Source organism: Lacerta agilis, chromosome 6 (assembly GCF_009819535.1).
Source record: "Lacerta agilis isolate rLacAgi1 chromosome 6, rLacAgi1.pri, whole genome shotgun sequence".
Taxonomy (NCBI): Eukaryota; Metazoa; Chordata; class Lepidosauria; order Squamata; family Lacertidae; genus Lacerta; species Lacerta agilis.
The window spans coordinates 74,661,969-74,687,749 of record NC_046317.1 but is presented as its reverse complement, the minus strand read 5'-3'; the positions used below and the strand labels follow the sequence as shown (position 1 = coordinate 74,687,749).

The 25,781-nt window shown below is 47.3% G+C and overlaps 1 protein-coding gene across 3 annotated transcripts; it reads right to left on the bottom strand.

The window, feature by feature from the left end:
• Window positions 1-9,247: 9,247 nt before the first annotated feature.
• SLC2A10 (solute carrier family 2 member 10) lies at window positions 9,248-24,261 on the bottom strand. Of its 3 annotated transcripts, none has more exons than XM_033153479.1 (5): window positions 23,917-24,261; window positions 14,784-16,163; window positions 11,879-12,001; window positions 9,969-10,104; window positions 9,248-9,588 (listed from the first exon to the last, which is right to left on the bottom strand). In XM_033153479.1, the coding sequence occupies exons 1-5, from the start codon at window positions 23,918-23,920 to the stop codon at window positions 9,489-9,491; spliced, it is 1,743 nt and encodes a 580-aa protein (XP_033009370.1). In that variant the 5' UTR covers window positions 23,921-24,261; the 3' UTR covers window positions 9,248-9,488. The 3 variants fall into 3 exon arrangements, with proteins under 3 accessions (XP_033009370.1, XP_033009369.1, XP_033009371.1); XM_033153478.1 differs by lacking the exon at window positions 23,917-24,261 and adding an exon at window positions 20,054-20,174; XM_033153480.1 differs by lacking the exons at window positions 9,248-9,588; window positions 23,917-24,261 and adding an exon at window positions 20,054-20,192 and having other exon boundaries at window positions 9,965-10,104.
• Window positions 24,262-25,781: the final 1,520 nt, after the last annotated feature.

Genomic DNA, 25,781 nt, shown 5'->3' with positions numbered 1-25,781 from the left:
CTCACCCCCACACGTTGGCAGTTTATGCACTGAGGGGCATATCTATAGAAGGGAGCATGTTCTGTGCACATCATGCATAACAGTGTTTTATGTCGGTGTGTGTGTGTGTGTGTGTGTGTGTGTGTGTGTGTGTGTAGAAGTCTCTCCTCAGACGTGCCCTCCAAATGCATGGTGGGGCTGCAGTCACTCTCTCCCTCAAGCAATTGTTCATTACATGCCCAATGGCAACTTTAACTGGATATTTAATTTAAGAAGCTTCCACTCATTGTTAGAAGGAAAGGGTCACATTGAAAGCAACATCTCCTCCTGGGACACATAATTATGCTTTGTAGGGGTGGACTGCTTCAGCTCTTAACACTGAATTCGGGGGATCTCTTGCTCCCACACATCTGGACGGAAACCAAGATTGTTTCAGCAGTTTTAGACCATGTAGGAAGATCTGTCTCATGCCTGGAATTACACACCTCATTGTAATACTCGTAATAGAGCTAGCCCAAGGTCTAAGCCTTCATGGACCGATGTGTGTTATATCCTGTCTCCATAATGTGCAAAATAGCATACTTGGAGGCAGTGGGAGAAAAGAGGGGAGGGAGGAATGTCCGTTTGAAGTCGGGGGTGGATGAATGGCTAGCGCTTCATATATTGTTCCCTGGTGAGAATTTGGACCTGACATCAAACCCCCATTACTGCAACCCCCTGATACGGACAGATGTTGAACTGCAGCTCAAAGGAAGTCCAAAATCCTTCCTTAGGAAATATTTGGCTGGGAAACTAAAGAAAATATTGTGGAAGAAAAGGAAATAAAAAGTCCACTAAAGAAGATTTATCTGTATTGCAAAACGCTCGTGCAGCCCACCCCCTTCCTAACTTCCCAACCCAATTGTAATAAGGTCTCTGCCTTAGCAGAGAGAACAATAACAACCAATGTCTGTGATGTTGTTGTTGTTTAGTCATTTAGTCGTGTCCAACTCTTCATGACCCCATGGACCAGAGCACGTCAGGCACTCCTGTCTTCCACTGTCTCCTGCAGTTTGGTGAGACTCATGTTGATAGCTTCAAGAACACTGTCCAACCATCTTGTCCTCTGTCGTCCTCTTCTCCTTGTGCCCTCCATCTTTCCCAACATCCGGGTCTTTTCCAGGGAGTCTTCTCTTCTCATGAGGTAGACAAATTATTGGAGCCTCAGCTTCAGGACCTGTCCTTCCAGTGAGCACTTAGGGCTGATTTCCTTCAGAATGGATAGGTTTGATCTTCTTGCAGTCCATGGCACTCTCAAGAGTCTCCTCCAGCACCATAATTCAAAAGTATCAATTCTTCGGCAACCAGCCTTCTTTATGGTCCAGCTCTGTGTTAATTGGCAATAAAGTGGAAGCCATTTTCCTACTTAGATTATGCAGGGATCTAATTTGGCATAAAAATATATAAAGGACACAAAAAATCCTGGTGAATGAAACTAATGGTTCATCTTGTCCATCTTTCCACTTGGCTAAGCAGATGCCTCTGGAAAGCCCACAAAAAGGACAGAAATTCCTTATAGGAACTCAAGGTAGTATACATAGTTCTCATTTCCCCGCCCCCCACCCAAATTTATCTTCTCAACAACATTGTGACATACCCCGCAAGCATCCCAGAAAAAAGAGACATCCCATTTTCTTGTGTGAGAGCATTTTGGGTGCCACGATCTCGGAGAATTTCGCATCATGATCTCACCCCAGAAAAAGCACCCCTCCCCCCAAAAGAGCACTTTTCTTGGGGGTCGTGATCTCATGTGAGAACACAGGTGGGAAGGCATGCATCCCAGTTTGGGGACTCAACATGTTGGAGGTTATGATGTGAAGTAGGTTAGGTTGAGAGTTGACTGAATCAAGGTTATTTGGTGAGCTACATAGCTGAGTGGAGATAAAAAAAAAAAAACCGAGTCTTTCCAGTCCATTACTCTAACCACTATAACACAACTGGCAACAGGCCTCCCTCACTGATCAAGAGTTAGGAGTAAGTCGTGTGGTCATCAAAATTGCTGATGATATGAAATTCGTTCGGGGTTGTTAGAATGAAATGTGATTGCAAAGAAATCCGAAAGGACTTTTTCAACTTGAGTGAAGTTGGACGGTAAAACAGCAAATGCAATTCAACATAAACGGGTGTAAAGTGTTGCATGTTGGTGCAAAAAAACAATAATTTCCCATGTATGCCCAAAAATTCTGGACTGGTGGCGACTTGCCAGGAGCGAGACCTTGGGATCATAGTAGATAACTCGATGAAGATGCCAACCCGGTGTATGGGAGCTGTGGAAAAGGCAAATTCCACATGAGGGATCCTTAGGAAGAGAATTGGGGGGGGGAACCTGATGAATGTTGGAAAATTAAGGACAGAAAAAGGAAAGCAGTTATTCGAGCAGCACATCATTAAACTATGGAAATCTCTCCCCAATTCCTGGAGGCAGGACCGGTGCTAGGGTTTCTTGCGCCCTAGGCAAGACCACCTTCTGGCGCCCCCTGCCTCCCGCCCCCCGCCAAAGCCTGCTTTAGCCGGAGGTGGGGGTGGTTGAGAGGCAAGCAGCAGTTTCTCCGCTGTAGCAGAGAAGCTGCAGCTCGCCCGTCCCACCCCCCCACCAAAGCCTGCTTTAGCGGGAGCCAGGGGTGGTGTAGGGGGCAAGCAGCACCTCTCCGCTACAGCGGAGAAGCTGCTGCTAGCCCGTCCAGCCCCTCCGCCCAAGCCTGATCAGCGCCCCCTCCATTTTGGCGCCCTAGGAAATTGCCTAGTTCACCTTAATGGACGTGCCGACCCTGCCTGGAGGAGAAGGCTACACTATTGCTCCACAGTTAGGGACAGCAATGCTTTCAAAGACCAGTTGCTGCCAACTGCAGTGGGCGAGCATGCTCTTGTGCTAGGGACCTGCTTATGGCTTTCCCACAAGTATCTGGTTGAGCACTGTGTGGACAGGATGCTGGACTAGATGGGCCATTGGCCTGATCCAGGAGGCTCTTCTTATATTCACTGTTGCTGACCAACAACTAATATTCAGTGACCTATCTAGGGAAGCTGAGTGCTGGAGGATTTGGGACAGAAAGGAAAGTGCATACTCACTGTTGCTGGCATCCGCCTGTCTCAGGGAACAATGGAGTGCACCTCTGGGGGTGAGGTCAAATTCCTAATGCCAGGGGGGATGGTGCTGCTATGCTCAGGTCCTGCTTGGGAACTTATGGATGTCTGGTTGGCCGCTGTGAGAACATGATGCTGGACTAAATGGGCACTGACCTGATCGAGCAGGTCTCTTCTTAGGTTCTTATGGTGCTGAAAAGAAGCAACAAGAAACAATGATGGCCTGTTCCTGTTGATGTCCTATGGTGTTATACCAGGCTTGTTTGCACAGTGCGGGTGGCGCTGTGGTCTAAACCACTGAGCCTCTTGGGTTTGCTGATCAGAAGGTCAGTAGCCCGAATCCCTGTGATGGGGTGAGCTCCCATTGCTCTGTCCCAGCTCCTGCCAACCTAGCAGTTCGAAAGCATGCCAGTGCAAGTAGATAAATAGGTACCACTGTGGTGGGAAGGTAAACGGCGTTTCCGTCCGCTCTGGTTTCCATCACTGTGTTCCTTTTGCACCAGAAGCAGTTTAGTCATGCTGGCCACATGACCCAGAAAGCTGTCTGTGGACAAACTCCAGCTCTTTCGGCCTGAAAGTGAGATGAGCACTGCAACCCCATAGTGCCTTTGTCTGGACTTTACCGCCCAGGGGTCCTTTACCTTTACCTCATTTTTTACACTCTGTCCTATGGTGTTATACACTTCAGAACTAGCTTCTAACAAATTCCTCTGTCCATTTTACAATAGCAGAGTAAGGCAGTAGAGAGACATACAACTTCAATTTGTCCATTGAACAACAATATTGCAGGACTTTAAGCCAAATTAAGAAACCCTAAAGCTGAATTTCACACCTTTTGCACAGTATCTGCCTTGGCTATAGTGAATGTCAGACATAAAGTCTGAAACCAGTCAGGTTAGTGGTTTTTTTTTTTTTTTTTTTTGCTAATGTTTGTTCATAACATAAAGGAAAATATAATTAAAAGTGGATCGTTTCTTAAACAAAAACTGGAGCCTTTAAGGGTCTTGTCCCAAGTGATCAATAACTTGTTTTTATTTAAAAAAATCATTGGAACAAGTCTTTCAACAAAAATAAGTCAGACAATTGGAACAGTGCAAGCTTTGCCAGGGTTCATTAATGAAACTGGTGTAGCATATGTAGTTCATAATTGCCATGTAATGCTATTTCTTCATTTTTGGACAGTATTTCATAGGTGACATGCAACAGTTTTCAACTGATAGTGAACAACTTTTGTATTTGATGCCTACCAAAATCAGAAGAATCAACTGGTGTCAACAGAGCTAAAGCATTTTAATTCAAATACCAAGGCTAACACTCTTGATTCAGAAATGCAAGCTCTAACTTTACATTGAAAGTTTCTCATTCAGAAATTGCATATTCCATATATTTGTGAATATTCATTTCGATTCTAGTTACCGGTACGTGAATTAGAGATAGGCCCAGCAACTCACATTTGCAATTGTTCTAAATGCTCCCTCCAGCCATTAAAGTGGTGTCAGGCCCAACTCACGTGGTTGCTCCCATACTGCTTGAAGGAAGTAGAGTGTGTGTGTGTGTGTGTGTGTGTGTGTGTGTGTAAGTTCAGTTACTTCCCTGTGTGCGAACAATGCTGTCACATATTTATTTCAACACATTTTTACCTCAGTCTTCAGCAAAAGAAGAGTCCAAGTAGCTTATATGAGATCTAAGAAGCAAGTTTGTCCCTTCCTGGAGGCTTACATACTTTTAGACATGACACAAAAGGGGGGAAAGAAAAACAAGCAAATTCAGGCACCCATTCCTAAAGTTACATAGTAGTTCTCATGGTCAGTCATGGCAAGTAACCGGCTTGGCTTCCTCACTCACATGATCCACTTCATTTAATCATCACTGGAGTGATGCTGGCAGCAGCTCCCATGTTGTGTAACCGAAACCTCCCATTGCACTTCCTGTCCGTCACCAGGGGGCACGACAATATTCTGCGGTATGGCATTTACATCACCTCTTTATAGCCCAATGGGCTTGCCTTTCATTAACCAACCAATCTGGGTCTCGGGCACAACAGCACAGGGATTTTTTTTTTTGCTGGGCTTTCTTACTTAGGCAAACAGATGTCTGGTGAGAATTTATATTTTCTTGCATCATTGTTTATGGTTTTCCTGCCCCCAAAGGGTCTCCGTGGACCCCAATGTGAAAACCACTTTTGGAGGGAGCGGAAACTGGAGGAAAACTCGACCAGAGTTATTACTTACCTCTGCCTATTATTAAATTACCACTTTTGCTTACTGTTAGGAAATTACTGGCTTAGATCCAAAGAACCATGTAGTTGGCCCAAGGGAGCCATGGGCTTGTTTTTCTCACACAGCAGCAGCCCTTCTCTGCACCCGTCTGCACAGCAAAATGGTTTCTGAAGCATATCGCAAAAACAGCTTTCGGTATGTGCCAGGAAGGTCAGCCATCGGAAAAAAAAACCCTCAAGCATGAGATCTATAAGAAGCAAGCTCAGCCTCGGCTCTATGGATGTTATGCAGTGGGGTGTTTATGCATCGCCCCCAAAAGAGGACCCCAATTTGCATTAGTGTATATTTGCATGTGCTAATTGATTTGCAGAGACGCAAGTTTGGAAATAGCTATTGCGGAAATAAAATATATCGCACAGGAACATAGGAAGCTGCCATGTTTGCAAGACGCTTTGAGATTCATTTGAATGAAAAGCAGCATAGAAATGCATTCAGTCGATCCACTGAGTCAGATCACAGGTCCATCTAGCTCAGTATTGTCTACACTGACTGGCAGAGGCTCTCCATGGTTTCAGGAAGGGGTCCCTCTCAGCTCTATCGGCAGCAGCAAGTCCCTTTCTGTTGGTCTGCCACTGCCACCAAGCCAAATGATAGTGACTTATCTCACAGGGCTGTTGTAAGTATTACATCTAGCTCATGCTCATAAACCGCTCTGAACAGTTGAAATTGCCATAGGCTACTGCTACTATTGCTGCCCATTATTATGTTTTTTTGTTAGAAAAGAAAGGTAGGGTGTAAATATAACTTCTAACTAAAATAAAGTGTTTTTTTCGCCATTTATATCTGAATGTATGCAAAAGCAACCCTTACCCCAACACAGCCCAGCCCCAAATATCTTGCCATCCCTGCTGACATATGAAAGGAGACAGTTGACAGCCTGATGGAACAATCAGCATTTGCTTTTTTAAGCCTTAGGAACCCCTGAGAAGCCAGCTACTCAAAATTTGGAGAGACACAATGCTCACTCCCTGCTAGATGACTCTGCGCTGCTGCTAACTAAACAGACAAAGCAAGCCTATTTGTAAAGGTGACCAGCAAAAGCCCCAATTCTTTAATCCCAAAGAGCCATCTAGCGGCAGAATTTAAAATTATGTGTCTTGCTTGTCCTGAAGAGCTGACCAGTTGAGTGCTGTCAAGTTTTCAGAAGGATAGGCTATATTAAATATGCAGCTGCTGCTGCAAATGGAAACCACCCACCTAGACCCCACCCACAGTGTTTAATGTCCATGATACTTGGGACTAAGAGGAGTTGTAGACAAAACACCTGCAGGGCATCAGGTGGACAAAACTTGGTGTAGGAACTGGGATTGCAGGAGGTCCCTGTGTAACCATTACAGTATCTGGCAACCTGCTTGCAGCAACTTGGGGGGGGGGGAGGGAATCAGAGCTAAATTTTCATTAGTTGGGAGTTTCTCACTCTGGGGTGACTTAGGGTGCCTTTCTGTTCTTTTATTAAAGTACTGTATACAGGCTGGTTTTTCCTTAAAATCCCACCTGTGTGCACACTCCCAACCCAAAACCTACCTACTCAGTGCAGTTACAGGTGGGTAGCCGTGTTGGTCTGCCATAGTCAAAACAAAAACAAAAATTCTTTCCAGTAGCACCTTAGAGACCAACTGAGTTTGTTCTTGGTATGAGCTTTCGTGTATGAGCTTTCATCTGAAGAAGTGTGCATGCACACGAAAGCTCATACCAAGAACAAACTCAGTTGGTCTCTAAGGTGCTACTGGAAATAATTTTTGATTTTGTTTTGACTACTCAGTGCAGTTTTTGACAAATAGGAACTCCTGTTACTGCCTGGACCGTTAAAAGTGACTTCAGCCCCTCCAAGTGTCCCTATTTTCAAAGGGCAGTCCCTGATTTAGAAAAGATGTCTTGGTTTCTGATTTGATCCCAGAATGTCCTGGTTTTCCTTAGGACACCCCTATTTTCACTGGAGAATTGTTGGAGGGTGTGTGACTTTGAACCACACAAAGATTAAAAGCATGGATTCTGAGACATTACTGTAAAAAGTAGCTAATTTGCCGCGGTGACCTATGGCCCCTTTGCCAGTATTGTCCTCAATTGCACCTTCAGCATGGTAAATTGTATCTTGTTAAATTAAAAATCCATTATGAAATATATTATAAGGCAGTTTGTGGATCACCCTTTAAAAAACACGTTTACATGGAAGCAACCCTGGTCAGATTCAAGTAGAAGTCTCTGTCTGAATGCCCTTGCAAATGAGCCATAGATTTAACCATCAGGTGCTCCTTTTGCAGATTGCTTGTTGTTAACTCAAAACCAAAATGGAGACAGATCACACTTTCGGTTAAGCACTTAAATAATCAACTGATAGGAGACCAAATTAATGCATGAACCAGCCCTTGGTTTCTTTTTTTCTTTAAGGAAGTCCACATCCAGTTAGGCTACTGAGCAGCAAGATACTGAGATGGTAGAGCAAGAAGCAATCCAGGGCCGAAAACAAAATTGTGACATATTATAGGTGATCTTCTTTGATGGTCTACTTAGCTGTATGCTGTAAGATTTACACAGAGACCTGCATAAATCAATTTGCATCACAAGTTGAACAAGGGCCAGAGCTTCATGTTTGCCTCTCTTATTATGCCATTCCACCCTGGAAGCAGCGGGTAGGGAACCTTTGGCCCAGTGGCCCAAATTCAGGCCTCTCCATTTGGCCCTCAGGACCCTCTCCAGGACACAAAAAGTCACAGAGGTCACAGCTTCCATGAGTGCTTATGCTTGGATGGAACTAGAATGAATCTTGCTTGCCTGGAAGGACAGATAGAGAGATGTGATGTGTTTGAAACTTGATTTTTCATTTGACTGTATGCAACCTACTATACAAGGGTTACAAGCAGGGCTTTTTTAAAAAATAAATAAATAAATAAAGCTGGAACTCGGTTCCAGCACCTCTCAGGTGGGTACCATTGCCATTGTAAGCAGGGCCGTCTTAAAGGGATCGGCCGCCGTGACGCAATGATCCCTCGGCGCCCCCGGCGTGCCGCCTCTCCGCCCGCCTCCCTCCCGCGCTGGCCGCCCCTTGGGAAGGAGGGTGGGCGAGCGGGGGATGAGGGGCGTGGCGCTGGAGTGGCGTGGGGCTTTGCGCGCCCTTCCCAGTGCTCCAGCTGGGGCTCCGGAGGGCGGCCGGCTTGCAGCTCGCCCGCCGGCGCGCAAGCGCCCGTCCACCCGCGGGGGCGCCTGGTATGCCGGCAGGCTCGCGGGGGCGCCCCAGAGGGCCTGTCGCCCTGGCATGCTGCGCCACCCCGCATCTATGACGAGACGGCCCTGATTATAAGAGAACAAGGGAGGGGTTCATGGTGAGTTGTGGCACCTCCTTTTCTAGAAGCCACATCCACTTTTGCGTCTTGCCCCACTAAACACTTGCAGGCAGCCTCCCGAGAGTTGCCTACAAAGGAATGTGGAATGTGCTTATCCAGGTTGAACATTTTTACTTGTCCTTGCCTTAAAGAACCAGGCCTCCATCTCAGACTTGGACGGGGTGAGCAGCTATCAAGCACCTGCAGTTCAATGTGGTCTCAGTCAAAGGACACTCCGTTCCGACCCTATTCAAGTGTTCAGTTCCTGCAGTACTGCACCCATGAAGGGTTTCAGAGAACACACCTGGCTATATTTATTTATTCATTTACTTTATTAATTGCTTAAGGATGTTTCATGGGAAACAATTTGCTGAGGGGTGGGGAGAAATCAACACAACCTCCGGAACGAATTAAGTTCTTAACCCGAGGTAACACTGTATTTCAGTATAAATGCATCAAGTTTTAAGATATTCAGTCGTTCCACAGTGAGACACAGCAAGAGCTCTGTTATCCCAATTTATACTTTATTTATCAGTGTTTTTTTTTAAAAAAAGTCTTTTCAAACTGCTGGGGGAACATCAGATATGGTTCCTCCAGGATACCAAGGGATGAACATTTCTAGGTTCTATGCACAACAAAACACATGAAACAGCAACCCTGTGCTGTCACCCAAATGAATCACAGAACTTTCAAGGAATGATCCAGGACCCTTGGCTTCGGGCAAGTCCTCATAACACTTCCAACAGTGTAGAAAGTTGCACAAGTGGCAACATGCCTGGCTTATCTCTCAGAAGGCACTAGGATGGTCCACTCTTTGGTATTGAGCACGCACTCTGATTTCTCCTCTGTTCCACAATTTTTGCCCAAATGTGCCCCTTTGCAGGAACCTGCAAAACAACGAGAGAGATCAGTGTGGATGGTTCATGCGCATATCCCCCAAATGTTCCCAGCAACATGATTTCAAAGAGTCTTGCAATGATTGTAAGAGCATAAGGGCCCAGTGGCACATTTAGTTCAGCACTTGGTTTTCAAAATGCTCAACCAGATGTCCACAAGCAGGACCTCACTGCAACAGGACTCTTCCCACTCATGGTGCCCAGCAAATGGTATCCAAACAGCCTCCATCAATGGAGGTAGAACACAGCCATCATGACGAGAAGCCACAACCACTGATAGCCTAGTCCTGCATACATATGTCTAAACCAGTGTTGGCATTGGCTGCTATTGTGGACCAAGCTGTGCAACAAGCAAACACACCAGGACTTACCGTTTCTTTGAGAACTGCTGGTCTATATCTTCTAGAGTCTGTCCTTTGGTTTCAGGCACAAAAAAGTAAACAAACAGAACAGCCACTGCTCCCACCAGTCCATAGAGAAGGAACATCCATGATAAGCCTATGGCATCTGCAAGCAGTTGTACAACACAATTAACATGTGGCAAGACAGAACTTTTGCTTGGACATAATGAAGGGTGGTATATTCTCAGAACAGTGGTGTGCATGATCTTATTAATATGCAGTTGGGCCAAGACAAAGCACAGTGACATAGGCAGGAATTTGGTCCAGTAGGTAAATAATGTTAATCTTTCAACAGGGATTGCCAGTGCCGTGCCTGTGGGCAAAATGGTGTCCCCACAGTGCCCATGAAATCTTTGAGCCCTCTTCCCATTCACTGCCCCCTTGGCCGTGAGGCAAAATGGGGAGTTAATTTTAATCTTCCTTGAAAAGTACAGAAGAGTTGAAGCAGGAAGTTCAAAGAATGAAACTCTTTCCCGCTTCCTCTTTCAGGTCTAAATGCTTCTCAATGCTCAGATTAATTCCACCAGATCCAACTTTTACCTACATATCTTGGAAAAGGGAATTGTATGTGTATGCTGTGCATTTTCTCTCTTACTGTCTCTCTGTGCAATGGGGAAGACAAGTGACCTGGAGGGGTAGGACCCACAGCATTTGCTCATAAATCCCATGGGCCTACAAAGATAGGCAACTCTTGGCATAGATGTTTTGGTCATTCAGAATTGCAAGATGCCTGTAAAGTTAGGCTTTCCCTGTCAGACATGGGTGCTGCTGGGCCACTCCCTGCCACCAAGGCCACTCAGCCTTCAAACAACAATACCGGATCCAAAAGTACCCTCAAGCTATGTACCTGTTCCTTCAGGGGGAGTGTAACCTCATAAAGAGCAGGCCACATCCCATTCACATGATTCAAAATTCAAGATGGGTTCTCTCCCTTCACAGCAGTTCAGCAGACAAACAGTTGCCATTGTTACAGTGGAACCTTGGAACTCGAACATAATCCGTTCTGGAAGACCATTCGAGCTCCGACACGTTCAAGTTCTGAGGTGCAGCTTCCGATTAGCCAAGAACTAGGTTTTTGTCTGAGGAACATTAGAAAACCGGAGCACTTACTTGCAGGTTTCCGACGTTCGGGAGCTGAAACGTTTGAGAACGGAGTCATTCTAGTTCAGAGGTTCCACTGTATAGTTATAGTTTCTTTTATATTTACTGTAGCTTCCCTCCCTCCAAGGAGCATATGATTCCTTCCCCCACTGTTCCTCCCAAGGTGAGTGTCAGGGGGCTGCACCCACCTCAAGGCAAGAAGTTGCCAGGGCTTTTTCGGTATCGCGAGCCCCCTCCCCAACTGCTTAGCAATTCATCTTCCTCCAGTCAGGAAGACAGTGATCCCTCTAGTGGGGAGGCAGAGATGGGGCCGGGAGGTAGAAGTCAGGGAAGGAGAGCCCTTGCACCAAGCAGGGGCTGGAGGGGAGGAAAGACACAGAGGGGGTAGGCGGGGGTTCCGCATCCCGCGGCTTTTATGCTGGGCAAAGAACCGGAAGGGGTTATTCCCAGACTCCGGCTAAGGATGAGCTAGACGTACTTTTGTTGCTGCACTGTATAAATCTGCACAATAAAGAAACTTAGTTTAGGAACCTCGGAGTCTGGCTGGTTACTCATGAGCAATCACTGAACAACCTTACAGTGAGCTACATGGTGGAGTAAGGATTTGAACCTGGATCACCCACTATGGTCTAAGCTTAGCGTTCTAACCTGTCTAGTAATGTATTCTGGAGAAACTGAGGATGGAGCAGGATACAAGCCTAACCACATACCTGCAATCAGCCCTGCTCTGAAGCAAATTGCTGCGGAGAATATCAAACACAAGCAATGGCCATACATACCAATGAGGTCAAGGAATGTGAGACTGATCAACAGATTGGCAGCCCAGTTGAAACTGTTGCAGAAGGCAAAGGCTCTCCCTCGTATGTTGCAAGGGTAGATCTCACTGAGAACAAGCCAGGTCACTGTGGCAGGAGAAAGGAAAGCAGAGGAGCAGGGTGAAGAGGGAGGGAAACCAAAGGGAAAACGCCTAGCCATGGTTTTGTACAAATGTAGCAGAGAACCAACTTGGGAAAAGCTTCGGATGTAGATGGAAAGTTAGGATTTGCTGGGCTGGGAGACAAAGACACACAGAAGATTCAAACGAACCAGAATGAAGACAAAATAAAAAATAAAAAAAATCCTTCCAGTAGCACCTTAGAGACCAACTAAGTTTGTTCTTGGTATGAGCTTTCTTGTGCATGCACACTTCTTCAGAATGAAGACAATTACTATGTTTAAATGTTACAAGAAACTGTGGTTAAAGTTAATTTTGGTCTGAGTTTGGCTTGTTTCATATAAACCAGTTAACATTAACCGTGGTTTGTCAGGTTCAGATGATACACTAAACTTGGCTAAGTGAAATCTTAAGTGAAAGCTTCTGATGTCTTCCTCACAGCTGTGCCTAAGGAGAGGGGACATCACATAAGGCCAAAGCTCACTGTGGTTCATTCTCAACATTAACTAAAGACATATGGTAGTTCCACGCAGTTTGAAAGAGGGATTGTTGCTTTGGGGACATATAGACAGTGCTTTTTTTCAAGGGGTACTCAAGGATACGCAGTACTGGCGCTTCCTTTTCGTTGTTCTTAAAACGTGTGGCACTTCCTGTAATAACTTCATGGTGAGTACTGGCACCTATTTTTTTGGGGGGGGGAGCACTGAGAAATCCATTTTTAATTAGACAAAGTAAAGTATGTGTATACACCACATAAAAGGAAGTCATATTTCTTCCAAACCACTTTCTGACCTTACTAGGTTTCCTGACGTTTCATGTGTCTAAATCAGATTGGTCCACTATTAGGCAAGTTCGTGATCAGTGGGGAAAATAAACAAATCAGTCATTCAAACAAATGTGGAATTGGAGGACAAAGACGAATTCCAATCCAGTCTCTGGGTTGTATCTAGTTTTGTCCCTAATGTCTTATATTGGGGCAGGCTATGAAAAAGCATATGGATTGCATAAGACACATGTTGTAGTAGTAGTAATTCCATTATTTGTACCCTGCCCATCTGATTGGGTTGCCCCAATGTAGTATTTCTGGATCCAAATAATGAAAATCAGCCAATCTCGACTTCCACCTTTCTTGAAATAACCCTTTTATAAACAGTGACAAATGAAGACCATGTCAATTTAGACCCACCATTTCTAGGGCTGCTGAATGACCAACATGGGTGCCAGTTTGTTGAAGATATGGTGAATGTGCTTGGAGCAACCACACAAAATGCATTCAGGTTGCCTTGCGAGTTACAGCAGCCTACTACCACTGAAAACTGCCTAACGCTTTACATGCGAACGCGTGCATTATCATTAACACGCCTGCCAAACTCTTGCATATGTATGTGGAAGGATTATTTCCAGGTGTTTGCCTAACTAGGTATGTAAATAAGATTCTGCCGGAACTGCTACGGTACTTCCTGGAACGTCGTAGGTGGAAGGAGATATTTCAGAAACAAGTGAGAGAAGCCCTAGGTACCACAACCGTTGTAGGAAACAAATGGCCCCATATATCAAATGTAGAGCATGTACTCTGGATCCCCAGCTGCTCCACTTGAAAGATCTGCCCAAGATCTTGTCTACTCCAAGTAAAGCAGGGAATGGCATCTGCCCAGGATCTTGGAGTAGACAATGCAGGCTAAATGGAACAATGGTCCAAGGGAGCGTCACATGCTCAAAAGGAGCAATGGACATCTCCAATGACCACCCATAGAGAGGGCTGGATGTAAGTTCTACTATTCTCCCTGAGCCACTCCTAGTATTTCTCCCTCAAGACTGCATCAAGCTGCCAGGGGTGAAATTTTTGTTTAAACTCCCTCTTCCCTCTTCCTTGACTGCCCTTCATCCTGGGAGTGAGAATGGGAGGACATTAGATTTGATTACATTAGTTTCCACCTACAACAGTCTTGTCTTTAACCATTTGCCTGGTTGCCACTGGTAGCCAGGGATTTCACACAGGTGAGTGCAGCCTGGAATTCCCTCTAAGGGAGCTACTGGGATTCGTGAAACAGGGACTGAGCACTCTGCTTTGCCAGCCCAATCGACTTCTATACTAGCCAGAGAGGAACTTAAGCCACTTACTCCACAGCTAGCCAGGAAGCTGACTGAGCTGTCAAAGAAGGGACAAAGCTCTCCACTTCGCCAGCCCAACAGCCAATCAGATTGCAGAGTGCTCTATACCTGCTTCACCTGATCAGCTTCCATGAAGTGCCTCATGAAGCAGCTCTAGCCATGTTTGGCATCTTTCAGTTTTACCTATGTGGGTAAATGAAGATGAGGAGTAATGGTTAGAGTCAGCTTAGGTGTTCATTCCCAGCCAAACATTCCCAGCTGGCAAATGTTTTAAAAAGCAGTGGAGGAGGAAGACCTAGTAAGAGTACGGGAGATGGGCAATGGAGTGACCAGGGTAGCAGGGGAGAAGAAAGCGGAAGGAAGAAGGAAATGCTTCTAGCTTGCAAAACATTTTTTTGCTGGTTTGCTGTTAACTCATAGGAGGGACCCCTCTTATGAGCAAATATCGGGAGGCAAGTAAAAGGCTCAGGGGGTGCTTAGTAACAAGACACTTTTATGGGATCCTTATATTTTATTTTTACCATACTCATTCACTCAGCTGCTTGGTGAAGGCAGAAGCACATTCACACACAGTTAGGTCCATGCAGACAGGTGGGCAGAATTAGATAGGAATGTGAAAGCAGAGGAAATTCACTTACTTGGTCCAAATCCAATTGAGAATGCACTCACAAAAGCCATCAAACTTAGCAGTGTGATCCAGTTTAGAAGTAGGTGCTCCTTGGAAGGAGCATCGCCCAAAGATGAGCTGGTATCTTGTCCCTTTTCTTTTTCGGACTGATTGAGAAAATGGGTCTGCCCGGTGTTTGGAGTGTTTGTCACCCTCTCTCCTTTTCTGTCGGTGGCAAGTGTCCTGGTCAAGCCTACAGGCCTCGTGATGGCTGAAGTCGATTCCATTTGCATTTCACTGCCACCTGATGCCAGCAGGGAGTAAGACACAGCTGGATGGGAGGACACTGACTTTCCAGGGAGATGAGCCGAGCTGAACAAAGTGGCATTTGAACCTGGGAGCGTTTCACAGTCTTTGGCCATCTCTAATGAAACAGAGCAGCTGGTCAGGCCGATAGCAGTCACCGAAAAGGCCATCACTATGCAGCCCGCCATCAGCAGCACTCTTCTGCCAGCCTTATCCGCAAAAGCCATTGCAAAGACAGTCGCAATGACCTTCATCACCCCCAGGCCGACGGAAGCCAAGACAGCAGAGGAATCACTCTGAAAGCCCACCGAGCGGAAGATGGTGGAAGCATAGCCAAGGATGTTGGGCTGCCCTGTGAACTGCTGGAAGAGCACCAATCCTAGGCCAACCAGAGTTCGGCTTCTCATGTTATCCTTTGAGCGGAAAAGGTCCACGAAAGAATAACTCTTCTCCCTATGGCCTGGTGGCAGCATTACGTCTTCATTCTTTTGCTGCTGAATGAGGCTTTTGCTAGTCTCGCTGTAGCAAACGTTTAACTTCACAGAGTTCTTCGGGAGGAACAGGATGCTGAGGAACTGAATGACTGCCGGGCCAATGGCCAAGCCAAACATGTATCGCCAGCCCTCAGCAGTGTCCGCAAAGATGTAATTCAGCGCATAGGAGAGTAAGATGCCCACGGTGATGCCAGCTTCGTAGAGGGAAACCAGCACCCCTCGTTGATGGGCAGCCACCATTTCCGAGACATATATGCAGCACGCCATAGAGGACAAAGAGATGGCGAAGCCTACGGTCATGCGTCCGCACACCAGCCACACAAGTGACCCGGAGAGCGTAAGGATGAGACTGCCGCACAACAGAACGGCATTGCTGACCAATATTGCTTTGCGTCTTCCCTGGTGGTCAATGAAGATCCCGCCAACCAGAGAGGCCAAGAGAGCCCCAATGAGCAAGGAACTCACAAGGACTTCCCGTTCAAAACAGCTAAGACGGAGCTCCACTTGTAGCTGCAGCAAGGCCCCTGAGATAATTCCAAGTTCATAACCAAAAATCAGCCCACCAAGGAGTGAGACGGTTGAGGATAACAGGAGAACCAGCAGTGCATGTCCTACAAAGAAAGAAGAGTACTCATGAGGTCTCAGGGCATTTCTCATCCACCTTTACAGGAAATAGGAATCTCTCTCTGTGTGTGTAAAACAGAACTTTTAAGATCTGCATGTGCAAACAAATGTGCGGACCTGTTCCTTAAGCAAACATTATGCTAAAGCCTAGCAATATATACCGGTAGCTTCAGTCACTCTCTGCACAAACAAAATTAGTATCTCAAGCACTTTATGAGCGTGTGCCCTGTTCTTTTAGCAAACAAGATGCTATCTTCCTTAATAACAGAGTGATTGTTTAGTCAGTTAGTCCATTTGAACTGGTAATCTGTAACTAGTAACATGCTTTGCTGAACCCTGGAAGGATATTTTTTCTGCTTTTAAAATTAGCACAGCACCAATAAAGCCACCACATTAAAAATGGAATATTGGTCCAATTGTTTTTCATAAAGTAAACATGGGATTCCCAGGCATCAATCCACACCAGTCCCATTGTTTCCAATCAAGTCATAGTAAACTTTAGCTGGATTGGGACCAGCTAAGAAAATGAAACTGAATATTGAACTTCAACACACAGTAATTGTATTACTAATTTAACGCAAATCTAATCGGGTTAACTAATCCAGACAGAAGCATCCTTGCTAAAGCAGGTGCAGGAGGCAGGAATCTCTTAATAGGGAAAAATTCAGTACACATCAGAGGTAGCAGAGACAGATTTAGCTGTAAATCAGGAAGTCCAGGTTCAAATATTTTCTCTGCCACTGACTGGTCTAAGCCAGGGGTTGGCAAACTAAGGCCGGATGAGGCCCACCGGGCTCGTTAATCCAGCCCACGAACCTTGCGGACCCTGCCGCCCGCTCAGTCAGTCCCTGTGCTAAATCAATGTGGCGTGGAGGCCTCGCCACGCTGGGACTGACTTCCATGACGCTGGCATGGCTTCGGATTGGCTGCAGGAAGCTCCTGCAGCCAATCCGAAGCCGCGGACGCCTCTGGACGGGTGGCGATGCTGGCGCGGCTTTGGATTGGCTGCAGGAAGCTCCTGCAGCCAATCTGAAGCCGTGGACGCCTCTGGGCGATGCTCCTTCCTTCCCACTGAGGCAGCCGTGTATGGCCAAGAGCCGAGCGGGAAGAAGCAGCGGCAGTGGGGATGCTGCTTCAGCGGCATGGGCTCTGCGCCACGTGGACCCTTGGCTGAGGCAGAGGACGATGATGACGCTGCGAAAGATGAGGCGGCATCGGTGGCTGTGGCGGTGGGGGGTCCTTTTGGGGGTGCCTTTAGGGAGAGGGTGGGTCCAGCCCCCCAAAAGGTCTGAGGGACAGTGGACCAGCCCCCTCCTGAAAAAGTTTGCTGACCCCTGTATTAGAGAAAGCACCAGTCATTTTGTTTACCTGAAAGAATTCCTAGCAGGTAGGAGGAAGTGAAACAGATGTTTGCTGTTCTGTGTACTGAAAGCTGTAACAGTAACACATACCCACAAAGACATATGTAGGACTCTCCTGGCTGGCATGCAGTTGACAGCTGAAAGTGAGGCAGCAGAACTGAAACACCCTACAGGGGAATAGGACTGGTTGGTCTGGCTTTCATCACTGTCACCCAGAAGGTTTTGCATTTGCAAAAATAGTCTCGTGCTGTTCCCAGCATTTTTTAAGTACAAGTTTGCGGCAGGGAAGAAGAGAGGGACTTCCATGGCTCAGAGAGTCACCTGGGTGAGGCAGAAACACTTGCCACACAGAGATGGCTTCAAAATGTCACCCTGTGGCAGCCATCTCCACATGTTAAACATTCATTGTGTGTCCCACTGTGTGTTCTAGGAATTTTCTCCCAGTTCATGTGGTGAGCTGCTAAACATCCACAGTTTGCTACATGGAGGCAGAATCCACAGACAGCAAGCCCAAAGTGACTGCCACACAGGGGCGTAGCAAGCCTCTGCGCTGCTGGGGGCGGTGGCAGCACAGAGGCACCCCCCTGGGGGAGGGTCACGATGCGTGCGCTGTGACGTCGTTGTGACGTCGTTGTGATGTCACGATGCACGTGGATGCCTCTGAAAGGGGGAATTTCCCCCTTTCCATGGCTTTTTTTGGCGGGGGGGGGGCAGCAAGGAGGGGGCATCACGCTTGTCACTGGCATGACACCCCCTCCTCGCTGGCCCACCCCCCACCGAAAAAACCACTGGCCTGCCCCCCAATGCTGAAAAAGCAGCGGAAAGGGGAAAAAGAGCAGAGCAGGCGCTTGAATGAGCCTGCTCTGCTTCCCTTCCCCCCTCCCAGCGGTTTTTTCGGTGGGGGGTGGGCCAGCGAGGAGGGGGTGTCATGCCAGTGGCAAGCGTGACGCCCCCTCCTCGCTGGCCCACCCCCCGCCGAAAAATAGCCGCTGGAAGGGGGGAAAGGCGACATGCCCCAGTTCGGGGCCCGCCTGCCCGGCGGGGTGGGGTAGGGGTGGGCCGGCCAAAGTGTCACCCCCCTCCCCTAGAACTCGGAGCGGCCCACCCCCCACCCCCCTTGCTATGCCCCTGCTTCCACACATCACTCTTTTTATGAATTCAGGCTTTTAGGAAAGAGGAAAAGGCTGTTCACTGTATGGCAGGGACTTTTCAGACAAGATGTTCCTAATATGTGACACCCGTAGTCTCATTATTTTAAAAGCTTGTTGATGCTAATAATATTTAGGAATGCTAATGCTTAGCATTTCTGTAGTGCTTTAGATAAGGACATTGCATTTACATAGCACTTTGTGTAAGTTAATCTCTGCAACTCTACAATAACCCTGTGAGGAAGTCCATATTTCATATGTGGGCTGAAAGGAGGGAGCTCAGCTTAGACCAGGGGTCAGCAAACTTTTTCAGCAGGGGGCCGGTCCAATGTCCCTCAGACCTTGTGGGGGGCCGGACTATATTTTGAAGGGGGAAAATGGAACAAATTCCTACGCCCCACAAATAACCCAGAGATGCATTTTAAATAAAAGCACACATTCTACTCATGTAAAAACACAGTGATTCCCGGACCGTCCGCGGGCCAGATTTAGAAGGCAATTGGGCTGCATCCGGCCCCTGGGCCTTAGTTTGCCTACCCATGTCCTAGATCCATCTTTGTCACTTGAGACACAGGTAGTCTTAGTGGCTAGGAATGCAACACACTCCATGTTGGGCTTCTCTTGGGCTTAACCTGCAAGCTGCAGCTGGTGTGGAATGCTGCAGCTAGACTGCTGCCTGGAATACCCTGTGGACACCATAGAATATCTCTGCTAAAGGAGCTGCACAGGCTGCCAATATGTTACTGGGGCAGTTCAAGGTTCTGCATTTAGTATTTAAAGACCTAAACAATTTAGGACTAGCCTGGGGTAACTAAGGGACTGCCTTATCCTGTCCAGCAACTGCACTTCTCAGAAGAAGCATTGCTGAGAATATCATATGCCACATACCAGGTGCACTAGAAAGTGGGCTTTTAGTGTTGCAGTTCCAGCCCTCTGGAGTTAATCACCAGGTGAAATCAGACAGGTGCCCAGCGTGATGGTGTTTAGGTGTCTACTGAAGATATATTTGTTTAGGAAGACTTTCCCTGACGTGTAACTCTGATGAAATTGCTTCACTGGTTTCAGAGTGTTTGTGGATGGTTTTGTTGTTTCAGAGCTTGTTTGAGTATCTTTACAATTCTTAGAGCTTGTGTTTCATTCTGTGTTCACCCTTTCAATGGCTTTAGGCTGTGAAGTTTTTTCAAATCACTTTAAGAACAAGAATACCCTTTCTCTTCAATATGCTGTCCCAAAGAGTGCAAATATTTTGGAAATAATATTGAAAACATTTCTCATGGTGGAACAATATTTACAGTCTGTTATCTCATGTTATTTTGTTGTTGTTAAATAAGTAGATTTGCATTTATGAAGCTATTTTTAGCGCCTTACCTCTATTTGTTATTCCCCTCCTGACATAACGCTGCAAAAATTCTGCCATCTGTACAGCTGCCTATGCTGCCGCAAACATTTCTTGTCTATAGGTAGCCAATTAGAAGCAATATTTATTCAGGAAGAGTAAAAGAGCTTTGCAGAAAACTGGGACGGTTCATTAGTTCCTACCTGCAAACTCTATTAGGCACATACGGCGCTGTTGCAAATGCCGTGACTGATTCAGTTAGATCCTCCTCTAATTCCCATTGCTTTCCTGGCTTCTAATGTTTGGTGAGCTTTGATTAATATGCAGCCTGTTACTCACAAATCAGTCACTGTATTAAGAGGAAAGTGGGAGAAAGAGAGATTGGGAAGATAATTGGCAAAGTGATGATCCCCATGAAGTCTGTGGCAGGAGTCCATAAAAACGTGAGGATCAAACCAAAGTCCTATCCAGGGGCCAGGCAGATGCCTATGGGGAAGCCCACAAACAGTGGCGGACTTTGGCCTTTAAAATTTCAGTGGTGCCCTGTGTGACGCCAAAATCTGGCGCCCCCTGCCTCTCGCCTTCTGTTGTTCGTCATTGTTGCAGCACCCCCTACAACATCCTCTTGACTCAGTGCTCAGGTGCTGGTGCCAGGAGCGAGCAGCAGCAAATCACATGGAGCAGGTGAAGTTAATTCTTTATTAGAAAAACAGAATCGGCTCAGGAGTGTCAGGCCAAATGAATGCAGCAACTATTCTTCAGTAGGTCTTGCCCCTATGAGACTGAGGGTCCCCACTTTCCCATAACTGCTGAAGGCTCCTCCTCTCCCAGGTCGTTCCCAAGCAATCTGAGACTGTGTCTGCGTGTCTGCCTTTGCTCCTCCCACTTCATGTCCCTTCTGGTTCTGGGAAATGGGGGGAGAAGCTTGTTGCAGCAGAAGGCTGAGATACTTGTGCTTCTTCACCAACCTGACTCCTCTCTGCTTCTTGGTTTCCCTCCTCTCTTGTTTCTGCTTCTGGACTTCCCTTTGCCACAGACTTTTCCGGCTTACTGAACCCTGTTACCTCTTCAGATTCTGAACCCTATACCTCCTCTTCCCAGTCTTCTCCCTCTGACCACACACTGTTGTCCCACCACCAATCCCCTAGCTCTGAGAATTCTTTCCTTTGGTGGTTCCCCAGCTGGTTCCACGACAGTGGGCAAACCAGCTGTGCTTCCCTAAACCTGCCTCTGCCGTAGGGTGCTAAGCCTTGCTTTTTCTGGACTATAAACAGGCATGTGCTTGTTTCAGAAGTTTCCATCTATTTTGGCATTTCAGAGTTGTTCTAAGGTAGTGATGGCCAAACTCAGCCCTCCAGCTGTTTTGGAACTACAATTCCCATCATCCCTGACCACTGGTCCTGTTAGCTAGGGATGATGGGAGTTGTAGTCCAAAAACAGCTGAAGGGCCAAGTTTGGCCATCACTGTTCTAAGGACTACTGAGATTTACAGCCAACCTACCCATAAAGCTTGGAGCCAGTGGCAAGTACAACCCTCTCTCTCTCTGCATGCATATACAGCAGAACAGAATAAAATGTTCAGAATAAGATCTCCACACAATTTCTTGATTTAGCACTAATCTCCTAAATCCAACCCCAATATCCTTATGAAAGGATGTAACCCTACGCACAATCCTATTACTAAAGTATGGCAGAACAAACCAAACTCCCTTTGTGCTGGGTTTGGGGTGTGTTTGTGTGGATTGGGCAGAAGTACACCTGTCCAACAGCTCTACTGACCTGTCTTAGCTTTCCACATCACTGCTAGCAAACAGCTCCTCCTCCTGCTTACAGAATGTGTGAGTGGGTGGATGTGCTGCACAAGGCAGGATTCTTATTGCTGGCAGACAGCAAAAAGCCTTGAAAAAGCATTCCTGGGATTCATTGACCCTGTAATAGCATGGGGGGATCCAGGTAAGTGCAGTGATCTGCCTCCCCAGACCCGGCCACCAACAGCTCCCTAAGTCCCATTGAATTTTGTGAGCCTTACTTCTGAATAAACATGTTTATAACGAGGCCAGTGTGGTGTAGTGGTTAAAAGCGGTAGACTCGTAATCTGGTGAACCAGGTTCGCGGCTCCACTCCTCCACATGCAGCTGCTGGGTGACCTTGGGCTAGTCACACTTCTTTGAAGTCTCTCAGCCCCAATCACCTCACAGAGTGTTTGTTGTGGGGGAGGAAGGGAAAGGAGAATGTTAGACGCTTCGGGTAGTGATAAAGTGTGATATCAAATCCAAACTCTTCTATGTAACGTGCCTTGAATATTTCCTCTCCCCACTCCCCCTGAAAACAGGTGTAGATGCAGTTGGGTTTTGTTTTGGTCCCCCCCCCACTTGAAATGCAGAATGCTGTCCTGAACATGCGCACCCATCTCTCTCCACCCTTCCAGTCTTCCAGAAAGATATTGAATGCCATGTTGATTTTTCCTCCCACTATACAAAAGTAGTCATGGAGTGGGCATTCAAACTGATGTACAAACTTGAAATAAAGAATGGCGCCATCAGTGCATGCACCAAAATTCATTCCGGTTTCAATGTTCCAAGGAGTTGTTGGCATCTGTCTGTCTCAAGAGACAATGGATTGCACCTCCAGGAATCAAACCACTGTGTTAGCAACACCAAAGTGGCCTCCCCAGAGTAAGTCCTTGGCTGCCCTGCTGATGTGGTCCAAATGAAAGCAGACCAATACAGTTTGACACCAGCTTGGCTGCAGGATTTTCCAGAAGAAGGCAGGCAAGGCGCTATCCAACCTTCTTAGGGACTCCATTGCTAAACAAACATGCAAACTGAATGCTAAGTACAACAGAGGCCTCACTTTGCTTGGGCAAGTATCAGAGAGTTGTTTAATTCTGCAAAGAATGTACCATTAAATTGGCTTTCTCCTGCTTGTTCATATTTGCTTGGAAGTAAGGCACATGAATTCTGGTGCTGGAGGAGACTCTTGAGAGTCCCATGGACTGCAAGAAGATCAAACCTATCCATTCTTAAAGAAATCAGCCCTGAGTGCTCACTAGAAGGACAGATCCTGAAGTTGAGGCTCCAGTACTTTGGCCACCTCATGAGAAGGGAAGACTCCTTGGAAAAGACCCTGATGTTGGGAAAGATGGAGGACACAAGGAGAAGGGGACGACAGAGGATGAGATGGTTGGACAGTGTTCTTGAAGCTACTAACATGAGTTTGGCCAAACTGCGAGAGGCAGTGAAGGATAGGCGTGCCTGGCGTGCTCTGGTCCATGGGGTCACGAAGAGTCGGACATGAGTAAACGACTAAACAACAACAAGGCCCATGACCTTCAGCAGGACATCTTTTCAAGTAAAAATGTTCAGGACTGCATGCTTACTCAGAAGTAAGTTCTTCTGAATTTAACAGGGCACACTCCCAAATAAACATACATAGGTCGAACAGCTCTACTTACTCTGAAATAGCAAAGGACTACAGCCTAATTAGGAAAACTATGTATGCTTTTTCTTTGAGCTGCGGAATTCTTGGCTACTTTTTAGCCCCTTTCACCCCTAAACCTGAAAGTCGAAGGAGCACCATTATTGTTTTTTAATCCTCTGCTAAGAGCATCTTTCTTTAAAGCGTTCTTGCAAACCCACACATACATTGTATAGAGAGTATTAATCCACCACGGAGTGGAGTCGGGAGAAGATAGGACGGAAAATAAGAAGAAGATGCTTAAGGGAGACAGCTAACTGCTAGGCCTGTTATATATTACAGTAAATTAAGCATTCGAGTGGGAGAAGTTTGCTGCGTTTTCCCCCTCCTCCATCCACGAAGCAAGCCAGGAAAAAAACAAAACAGTCTCCTAACAAACAAAACTGTGTGTCCCTAGCAGGGAGGATCTTGCACTTACCCATGGCGATGGGAGAGAGTTCAGCTCGAAAGTTTGCTTCCCGGCCTGACCAAGCAGGCGAGAAAGAAATCCCGGAGCGAAGCCCGGAGACGCGCAGCAGTTTAGCGCTCCGCTGCCGCCGGTCGCAGCCTGGAAAGGAGGGCGCATTCCGCGTTCCGGCGCCAGAAGCTCCTCCGCCGGCGAGGCGGCTCTGTGGCGCTTGCAAGGAGTCGCCGGATCGGGAGCTCGCCGGTCGGACGCCGGGGCAGCGACGGAAATGCCGCCCGCCGAAATATCGCAGCTCCGGGAAGAGGGGAAGATGCAGGATCGGATCATGTAGGCTGAAGAAGCTGAAGTTCCCCTACGGGGTCTCCGGGACTCCGAAGTTTTTTTCTTTCTCCCCCCACCCCCGCACCTCGCTTCGCTAGTGGACGGGGCCGAACAGCGCCACGTTGCTCCAGCCCTGCCCACTGCAGCCGGGAGGGGGAACCTCTCGAGCAAACGGGGGTTTGTCCTGCAAACTAGCTAGCAGCTCGTCGGGGAAGGAAGCGCCCTCTCTGCCCTGTTGCTCCAGGGTCCGCCTGCAAAGGGAAACTGCGAAGCTCGCCTTCTCGTTTTGCGAGCTTCGTCCTCTCCCACGGCTCTTTCACGCCTAAGGAGTTTTGCATACACGTGTGAATAAGGCAAACGCGTGTCGGGTTTGCCGAGAAAGCTGATCCTTGCAGGAATGGGAAATGCCACTGGGGCTTATGATGTTGTCTTACACCACTGGTGTCATGGCTGGGGGAACCAGCTGAGGAACCAGCTAGGGAAGAAAGGTCAGGGCCGAGGAAGTGGTGGTGAGACAAGGGAGAAAAGTGAGAGGAGGTGTCGAAACTGAAGCGGTGACAGGGCTTAGTGGGGGGGGGATCTGTGAGGCAGAGATGAGTCCGGCTGGTGAAGAGTCATGGATGTCTCCCCCTCCTACTGCAACAAGCTCACCTCCCCTTGGCACTCCCATAACCAGAAGAGGCATGCAAAGTGCAGAGTAGAGGTTGGTTTCATGCAGACAGAGTCTCAGGTTGCTTGGGGAAAGCCCTGGCAAGGAAGGGACTTAAGACAGCTGTGGGGAGGTGGGGACTTTTCAGTCTCTGCAACTGATCCATGGGGCAAGACCTACTGAAGAATTCCTGTGCTCCTTGGGCCTGACATTCCGCCAAGACTGTTCAGATTGTGTTTTTGCTAACAAAGAGTTAGCTACAACTTTAATTGTGTGATTTATTGCCAGCTTACTCCTGACATGATTGGTGCTGTCTAAACCACAGCGCCTAGGGCTTGCTGATCAGAAGGTTGGCAGTTCAAATCCCTGCGACGGGGTGAGCTCCAACCTAGCAGTTCAAAAACACGTCAAAGTGCAAGTAGATAAATAGGTACTGCTCCGGCGGGAAGGTAAACAGCATTTCCGTGCGCTGCTCTGGCTTCGCCAGAAGCGGCTTAGTCATGCTGGCGGTGGCCACATGACCCAGAAGCTGTCTGCAGACAAATGCCAGCTCCCTCGGCCAGTAAAGCGAGATGAGCGCTGCAACCCCAGAGTCATCCGCGACTAGACTTGACGTTCAGGAGTCCCTTTACCCTTTACCTTTACTCACTACACTGGCCAGAAGCAGTTATCCAGGATTTCTGGATTGAGCCCGAGACCTTCCACATGCCAAAACCATGTGCTCTTGCCACTGAACCAGACAGCCCTCCACTGCAAATCATGGAAATTGTGCCTGTATCTACACAGCTGACTCGTTCATGGATATGTTTATTTGCACAAGCATTAAGTTGGGACTGGTCAGGTGTGTGTGTGGGGGGGAACATACCTTGTGAACCTTAGTTTTGGTTACCTTAGTTTTGGTTAGTAA